The sequence below is a fragment of the Arachis ipaensis genome, chromosome B10, assembly GCF_059453495.1.
Source record: "Arachis ipaensis isolate K30076 ecotype BB chromosome B10, ASM5945349v1, whole genome shotgun sequence".
Taxonomy (NCBI): domain Eukaryota; kingdom Viridiplantae; phylum Streptophyta; class Magnoliopsida; order Fabales; family Fabaceae; genus Arachis; species Arachis ipaensis.
The window spans coordinates 118,716,328-118,725,419 of NC_142435.1; the positions used below are offsets into that span (position 1 = coordinate 118,716,328).

General features: G+C 37.5%; 2 protein-coding genes across 3 annotated transcripts; one reads left to right on the forward strand and one right to left on the reverse strand.

Annotated features, from left to right (window-relative positions):
- The first annotated feature begins 1,413 nt into the window (after nucleotides 1-1,413).
- Nucleotides 1,414-5,014, forward strand: LOC107623947 (UDP-glucuronate:xylan alpha-glucuronosyltransferase 1-like). Of its 2 annotated transcripts, none has more exons than XM_088509680.1 (5): nucleotides 1,414-1,638; nucleotides 1,918-2,024; nucleotides 2,871-3,080; nucleotides 3,159-3,775; nucleotides 3,858-5,014. In XM_088509680.1, the coding sequence occupies exons 2-5, from the start codon at nucleotides 1,960-1,962 to the stop codon at nucleotides 4,886-4,888; spliced, it is 1,923 nt and encodes a 640-aa protein (XP_088365806.1). In that variant the 5' UTR covers nucleotides 1,414-1,638; nucleotides 1,918-1,959; the 3' UTR covers nucleotides 4,889-5,014. The 2 variants fall into 2 exon arrangements, with proteins under 2 accessions (XP_088365806.1, XP_016181842.1); XM_016326356.3 differs by having other exon boundaries at nucleotides 1,502-1,638; nucleotides 1,923-2,024.
- Nucleotides 5,015-5,349: 335 nt separating this feature from the next.
- On the reverse strand, nucleotides 5,350-7,907 carry LOC107623699 (putative pectinesterase/pectinesterase inhibitor 51). The gene is made up of 2 exons (XM_016326047.3): nucleotides 6,587-7,907; nucleotides 5,350-6,382 (listed from the first exon to the last, which is right to left on the reverse strand). The coding sequence occupies exons 1-2, from the start codon at nucleotides 7,593-7,595 to the stop codon at nucleotides 5,697-5,699; spliced, it is 1,695 nt and encodes a 564-aa protein (XP_016181533.1). The 5' UTR covers nucleotides 7,596-7,907; the 3' UTR covers nucleotides 5,350-5,696.
- Nucleotides 7,908-9,092: the final 1,185 nt, after the last annotated feature.

Sequence of the window (9,092 nt, forward strand, 5' to 3'; positions counted from 1 at the left end):
TAATTAAAAATTTTGTAAAACTATAGAGACCAACAGAATAATTAAACCATGAAATAATGATTCCGGGTAAGGTACCTATGTAAAGTCCTATAGGCTAGGATATATAGGATCAAATAAAAGTAAAAAGCATTCACAATTCAAAGGAATGATTTGTAGATTCTGGTAAAAACACGAATAATTAAGTTTTCCTGTTTGGCAAGGGATATATATAGGATTGGGACAAGTGGTCACCTTTACTCTAAATCCAATAAACAATTGTTTTCATTAACCTAATCTCCAGCAAGAAGCAACAACGCTCGCTAAAACGACAATCTTTTTTTTTTTTAGGTTCTAATATATCTGATGTGCTTTTAAATAACATAACAAAATTTGATTTAATGGTGGACCAAATTAAATGATGGCCAAAAGAACAAGTTGATGGTTCAAGATAATAGAGGTGAATGCATGTAATAATTAAACCTACTTGCTATTTTATCTTCCTCTTGGCATAATAGGAACCTTTAATGTTAGATTATTGCTATTTGCTTTTGGTGAAAAATTATTGTGAGTTTTATTGCTCCAAGTTTGATTTGCAATTTGTACTTGAAATCACTTAAAAGATATTAGAAGCCACAACGCCATGATGTACACTTTTTCTAAGTATTGACTCCATTGCCATTAATTAATCAATCAAGTATTATTTTTGGCGTCTATCAATCAAGTGTATACATATATGCAAACTAATTTATATTGTTTCTAATAAAATTTAGACATTTAAATAAGATATATTTATGAGCATTAGTACAGATAATAAATATACCGTAATGCTACATGGTCAAATTATTTTAGTAATTAAATTTAACTAAGTCTAATAATTTATTAGCACAATAAAAATTAATTAAAAAAACAAAGACAAAAAAAATTGGTTGAATTTGATTATTAAAATAATTTGTTCTTTATTATTATTTTTTATAAATATATATCTATTGAGTTATCTAAGGGTTGAGTTAATATATTTATAGATTATCTACTAAATAAATTTTGATAGTAGCATAGAAAATTTTGACTTCACATTTTTATGAACATATTAATTCTAAATATTTACCGTATATACTAATTTCCATTCACTTAGATATTATATATACAAATGGAAGATATTAAACTTTATTCTTTTAGAATAGAAAGTAAATATCCCATAAAAAAAAATGAAAGTTAACATTTTTGAATATACTAATTAACCTTCACTGTTATAAGAATAATGGGGGCATGTCTTGTATATGTATATGATGGTGCCTTTGCCCTTTTGGACTACACTTATGAGTTGTTTCCGTCATAAAGAGTAGAAGTGTAAAGCGAAATGGTATTTACTCATCCTCCAATAAGAAAACTGAAATATTATAATATATATCAAAGAAGGAGAAAATATATAGGAATAGTGAAGGAAAAGGAAGAGAGATGAGGTAGAGAGAGTTGGTGAGCACCAAATAGAACTAGAATGAAACTGAAAGACAAAGAAATGATTATTCTGAAACAAGTTACTTTCACTTATATCTCATCACTCTCTATATTGGCTTCAAACTCCCCCCACAACTCCATCTCCTCAGGATCAAGATTCTCTCTCTCTCTCTCTCTCTCTCTCTCTAACCTCCAAACTTAAAGGTTTGTGTGTTAATTAGTTCCCTTTTTGTATGCTTCATCACAAAACAACAACATCATTTATGTGTTTCAAGTTTATTAAATTAAACCGCATGGAGTTGTAAATTTAGACAGTGTACTATGTTGTAGTAGTCATTGCCTTTCTCGTCTTCTTACACTAATCTTTCACTCACATTGATGTAATAACAAATCATGTACACCAAAAGATGGTTCTATGGGAACTTATCTTATTTGATTTTCAGCAATTTGATTGATCCGTTTTCTTGTTATCAATTGAAATAGATCAGATGTTGGTTGCATGCAACTGTAGCTGAAACTGAATGAATGAGAGGAACAATGGGAAATTCTCCTCATGCTGTTGAACCTCGACACCGTTTGCCTGCAACCATGTGAGTTTAACCAACATTCTTCATCACATTTTCTTTTTTCTAAGGATCATATAATAATATTCACAAATTATTTGCTAAGGATGAATCAGGTTCTTGTTCAATTCCCAGATCTAGCTGTTAATATTATTGTTCCATGCATGCAAATACTATATAAGATTTTTAGTAGTATTCCATAGTGTTGTAAAATCCTTTTCAAACGGCAGAGGGACCTACGCGTAGAGTTAGCTTTTTTGTGTCATTCATCTCTCACTCTTCATATCTTCAAGAAAATAAATGATGATGACATTTTATCACATTATTTACAATATAATCCAATAAGGAACCAGAATTCTAATTCTCTCTCTCTCTCTCTCTCTATATATATATATATAGCCAAGTGGCCCAATACCTTTCTACGGTGGTTGCAACAACTTACATTGGATTTTAGTCTTGTCCAATTTTTAGTACAAGAGAGACATATATCATTATTGATTAAAACTAACTCTATGATTTCATTTCCATGTCAAACTTTCTCATCAATCAATAATCAAATTCTTTACAATCTGTCCACGAAAAATAGAAGTGCAGTAATTAATAGTTTTTCTCTCCATATATGCTCTTCATTGTGTATGAAAAGAGTCCATATTCCACCAAAAAATATATTTATATATATAATATAATGCTTTTATTGATGTAAAATTGATCATGGGCAGTTAGTACTTTGATGAATCGATCCAAAATGAATTCGTGATTTTTTTGGTAACAATGCAATATCGAATAGAATACACATTTTGAAATCTTAGAAGCTGCGAAAGAATATAGTAATTAACTCTGTGTGAATAATATAGTAATTATTATGTGGTACAGTGAAGATTTATACAAACGAAGATTGCCAAAAAATAACAAAGCAAAAGAGGTAGAGAAACCATTCCATTTAACTGTACAAGATAGGAGCTCAAGATGCAAGTTCTCATTCTTAAAACTTCTGTTATTGGTAACCATTTGTGGAACTTTTGTAACACTCCTCTACTCTCCAGAGGTCTACAATACCACCCATTTAACAACCTCTGGCTCTGTGTAAGTCTTCAAATTCAAATGCAAGATCTAATTTCGTTTAATCTTCCAGTAAATGGATGACTAATTTTTTGTGTACAGGTGGTTATGGGGTGGGTCGGATCCTAGATATATGGCGAATGTAGATACTCGTTTGAGTGATATCGTGAAAATCACCAAGAAATTAACAGGGAAAGATAAAGTTCAGGGCATTGGGCTTGTGAATTTCAACAAGACAGAGATAAGTGGTTTTGAGAATCTTAATCCTGATGCTACACATGTTGAATTGCACTTGGAGTATGCTGCAAGAAATGTGACATGGGAGTCCCTATACCCCGAATGGATCGATGAGGAAGAAGAGGAGGAAGTTCCCGTTTGCCCCTCACTGCCAAGTCTGAGGTCTCCCGGCATACGACTTAATCTCATCGCCGTCAAGCTTCCTTGCCGGAAAGGTGTTGGCAAGAATTGGTCTAGAGATGTTGCTCGTTTGCATCTTCAGCTCGCCGCTGCTCGCCTTGCAGCCTCTTTTAAAGGAAACTACACTGTGCATGTTCTGTTTGTTACCGATTGCTTCCCAATGCCGAATCTGTTTACCTGCAAAGAACTTGTTGGACGCGAAGGAAATGCATGGTTATACAGACCAAACTTGAGTGTTTTGAGACAAAAGGTTCAACTTCCTGTAGGATCCTGTGAACTCACAATTCCTATGAGGGGCAAAGGTCAGTTGTATTCTATACCAAATGGCTTAAACACTAAGTGATTTGGAGTTTGATGTTTGTAGCGTGATTGTGTTGGAAACAGAGTTGGTTTACAATGGAAATGCTGAGAGAGAAGCGTACGCAACAATTCTGCATTCAGCACATGTTTATGTGTGTGGAGCAATCGCGGCGGCGCAAAGCATCCGCATGGCCGGATCAAGTCGAGACCTTGTTATACTTGTTGATGAGACAATAAGTGGATATCACAGAAGTGGTTTGGAAGCAGCAGGGTGGAAAGTCAGGACAATAAAGAGGATCAGAAACCCCAAAGCCGAAAAGGATGCTTACAATGAATGGAACTACAGCAAGTTCCGCTTATGGCAACTAACAGATTATGACAAGATAATATTCATAGATGCAGATTTGCTCATACTAAGAAACATAGATTTCCTATTTGCCATGCCGGAAATCACTGCTACTGGAAACAATGCCACGCTTTTCAACTCTGGAGTCATGCTGGTTGAGCCATCAAATTGCACATTCCAGCTCCTAATGGATCACATAAACGAGATTGAATCTTACAATGGAGGAGACCAGGGATACCTGAATGAGATATTCACATGGTGGCATAGGATTCCAAGACACATGAACTTCTTGAAGCATTTCTGGATCGGCGACGAAGAAGAGAAGAAAAAAATGAAAACCATGCTGTTTGGTGCCGAGCCTCCAATCCTCTATGTTCTTCACTACCTAGGCTTGAAGCCTTGGTTATGCTTCCGCGACTATGATTGCAACTGGAACTTTGACATATTCCATGAGTTTGCGAGCGACGTTGCGCACGCCAAGTGGTGGAAGGTGCATGATGCAATGCCTGAGGTTCTGCAACAATTCTGTTTGCTGCCATCAAAGCAAAAGGCGCAGTTAGAATGGGATCGGAGACAAGCCGAGACAGCAAACTACACAGATGGCCACTGGAGACTCAAAATTAAAGATCCTCGGTTGAAGAAATGTATCGATAATTTGTGCCATTGGAAGAGCATGTTGAGGCACTGGGGAGAGACAAATTGGACTGATGATGAGTCTTACCATCCAACACCACCTGCCATTACTACATCATCTCTTTCTGCTTTGTAACTTGCTGGATTTGACTCCTTCTCTTAGTAGTGTTAGGAGACAAAAAGGAATCAAGCAAATTTTGTTTCCTCCAGTTTTAGAGGAATTGAGCTGAATAAATCAAAATACGATTCTCGTGCTGTTAAACACACTATTGTTTCAACTTTTAACCAATACCGTATGGTTATAAGTTTCTTAAGCAAGTGAATATGAATACAGAGATAGGTAATCAACCCCACCCACCATTTCGGACCCTATTTATTTAAGTAAGCCAGCAGAGGGGCACGTGAATCAATTAATCTATAGCATGTGAATTGCTATTTTTTATATAAATATACATGTCCAAAATCCAAATGACTTGTGGGTTATCCTTCCTTATTATCTTTTATTTGTTACATTATTGGATGGAAAGCTTTGTGGAATCTACTAATTAATTTAGTTGGCCCGATCATATGATTTCTTGCGAAAAAGGAACCATCATGTAAAAAGAATATAAATAGATCTCATTATACTTGGAACCTCTCCAAATGGCTTCTGAAATCATATTGTATTGGTAATTACAAAGGGGATGTAAACAACAAACAAAAATGCCATGTAAACACCAATAACCAGCCACCAAATCAGTCACTATGTATTTGTGTATAAATACATGAGTAGTTTAATTTATTTTTAGTATATAGTTTGTATTTAAATGTATATTCTACCCTGATAGTTGATTTTGGTGCATACCTAACATGATTGAACAAAAAAAATGCAAAATTTTTTCCCCATTACGATCAATGCCTCCTCCTCTCCCTTGCTCTATCATCCCTCTCCTAAGATGAGCTAATCACAGAGATGACGGAATCCAATGAGTTCCTTGAATGAAATTCTGAGCTGAGTAAGTATCCACATGCTCACTGGGGATCCTGCTGCTCCATGGAACTCTTTTAGCCAAATTCGAACCGGGTCCTGAGTTCTCGAATTCTCCATAGTATAGCGTCAACAGCGCAAAGTCCCCGCTCCAAGGCATCCAACCCTCCGGTGCAATCAGGGCTTCCAAGGTTGAATGAATGAATACTGTCCTAGCATACTCCTTCCATGGCCTACCTAGATAGTTCTTGTGTGCTTGAGGCTTGCTGTGATACAATGCCATATATTCCTCAGTGCCATTAAACGAGCAGTTCCAGAAAACAAAGCCGGTCGACTGACCAGGGTCCGTCCTGCCCTGTGCCGTGATGGCATTGGTCTCTCCCTTCTCCGGATCGACTATCCTCGGCTTGACCAGGATTTCACAGTCTTGGAAGATTGACGCCGAATTTCCGAAGATGAAATCCACATTGCCAATGATCCGGCAATTTTTGTAAAACTGGCGCAGGGTTTGAGCATAGAGTGTGTCCTGGTTGCCAATGAACTCACAATTCTCAATGACGGAAAGATCACTGTCCGATCGGAAGGCCACCGCCTGGTGCGCGTCAGCACCAGCCGTGTTCTGGATGGTGAGATCCTTGGCCATGAATCCATCCCCAAGAACCCCTGCCAAAACAACAATTTGCCAAGCCATTGACAATAATTCATGCTCAAATTCAGGGTTTTAATCATCACGCAAAGATTGTGTAAGTGACTTATAAGATAAATTAGTAACGATACAAATACATAAATGAAACTTTGTATAAGATATAAGATATTTTGATACAAATTAAACAAAAAAAAAAAGAAAAGAAAAGAAAAAGAACTCACCGACGGTGGCTGAGTGATAGGTTGACATTCCAGGCATAAGCCCAACGCTGCGGGAACCGGTGATGATGGTTTTGCCCATTCCATCGCCCAAGAACACCACATTCTTCTTCTTCGGCGGAACCCTGACCTTCTCTTCATATACCCCTTCCTTTATGTAAATCACGAACATCCGTTCTCCGACCTTAAGGTTATCCGGCGCCGCGTGAACCGCCTCCTGCACCGTCCTGTAACAACCATCCCCGTTCTTGCAAACGGTAGCGTCTGGCGTCAATTTCGACGGCACTCCTAATTTATATCCCGATCCGAACCCTCCCGAAGCGACCGGTGGCTCCCAGAAGCCGTTACGCTCCGTTAACGGCGGCCTCCATGAAGCGGTGTCGTTGCCGAAGAGGTCGTAGGATGCGACCATGCTGAGGGCGTTGCTGGTGATGTAGGTAAGGGAATCTACAAAAACCATCGCCTCCGCGACGGAGAGGGTGTCGTTGGCGTACTTGAGGCTGGACCAGCAACCGTACTGGTAGGCCAAGGAGGCGCTGAGCCATGCGCGGGCGTCTTTTGTGGCATTCCGGGGGATGGCGTCGGCGGCGAGGAAAGTGCGGCGGCGGGAGTAGCGGAGGATCTGAATGCAGGTCTTGGCCGCGGTGGCGCGGGTGCGGTTGCTGGCGATGGAGTCCTCGTAGAGGGAGGAGATCATGGTGATGGCATCGTGGAGTTTGGTGTAGGAAGAATTAATGGCGGACTGGACGAGCTCGACTGGGGTTGGGTCAGGATTTGTTTGGGTCATGGAACTGAGCGTGGTGTGGCATATGAGAGGGAAGCGCGTGGCCTTGCATGCTTGAAGGACAGGGAGGGAGGGGGTAAGTTGGGCGTTGGAGGATGAAAGAAAGAGGGAGAGGAAGATGCAGAGCGAGAGGGAGAGGAGGGAAGCCATGGAGAGGATGAGAATGGTGGATCTCGTTATTGGGAACAAGAAGCTCAATATGACGGGTTTATGAGGTTTTCTCTTCATCCTCAACTTGGGTTGAATTTTAGGAGGTTTTATTTTAGGGTGCTATAATTAATTAGCCCATCTGGTGCTGTCGTTAAAAATAATCAATGTGCTGTTGCATTCCAAATTTGGATCCGCCATTATTTGTTCTTATTCTTCCTCTTCTGTTTCTGCTGCTTCTGCTACTTAATTACTGTGTCCCCTGTTACTGTTGGAGAGTAGAAACTCAGTGTGTTTGACCGGCCATGTGGACTTGGCGTTGGCGGGATCCCTATTCTGCTATTCAACACAAATGGCAACGAAAGGATAAGATTATAGACCGGATCTCAATTTAGATTTGCCATCTCATTCGGTAACTAAATATAAACGACCCCAGATTCCACCTTAAAGTTTGACCACTTTCTCGCGGCTAAAATATTTTAATATGGAACATTTTTTAGAGTTATGCCTCAAGATGGGGCTGAATTGTATTATGCGGGGATGGGGATGGGGATGTTTAAGCTTTTCGCAGTGGGCGGAAAGAAATTTTTTTTATTTTTACGGTGGAAAGGATGACTTTTGTTTTTTTATTTTTTTTATTAAGAAGATTCGAACCCACAATTTTTTAGACGAGTATAGAAAGTTTATATTATTTGAGGATACTTTTTTTAATAAAAAAATATTGATATTTTTGTTAAAAATGGAATTATTTGGTGTAATTACAGGTGGGTGGGGAATGGATCATCTCAATTTTTAAAAAAAATTAAGAGTGTAAAGTGTGATCTTTAACCTTCCATTGCTCTCTCATATTTATTTTTGGTCTCACTTATAAAACTAATGGTGAGAGATCACACTTTACTCCTTCAATTATTAAAAAAAATAGAAATGATCCATTCCATATGGGTGGATGGATTTTGTAGATGAGAAGTTAACACAGTGGAGGCGTGTTAAACACGTAGGGGTACGACGTGTTGAATATTTCGAGAATACTGTAGTACATTTCAAATGTCAATCAATATACAAACAAATAGAAACGGACCCAAGAACAACAATCAGGGGGCACTTGCCCCCAGTGTGTTTTTATTTTTATTTTTAAATTTAGTTATATATAATGTGTCTTCACTTCAAATTTTAAATGACTCAACTACAAATAAACTAAACTCAATGAGTTAAAGTCTCAAATTTATTTTTTTATTTCTTTATCATTTTGACTATTATTTAACCTAATCAAATTTAGTTTTTGTGCCGTCACTCCTTTATTTCCTTAAATCCTTTTCTTATTTTTATATTTTCAACCTTTTTTTTGTTCCTTATTTAATGGTCATCTTCTCTTCATCAAAAGATAAATTTTAAATTTCCCATTTTTTTATATATCTCTCCATGACTCTATATATCTTTCAATTTCATTGTTTCTCTTTTAAATATTTTCAATTGCAAATTTTAATTCAAACAATTATGATTTAGGAATTAATCTAATATTTTATTTTCTTAATAACTTTATATATTTTATTTTATTTTCAATTTATTCATCCTCATTAC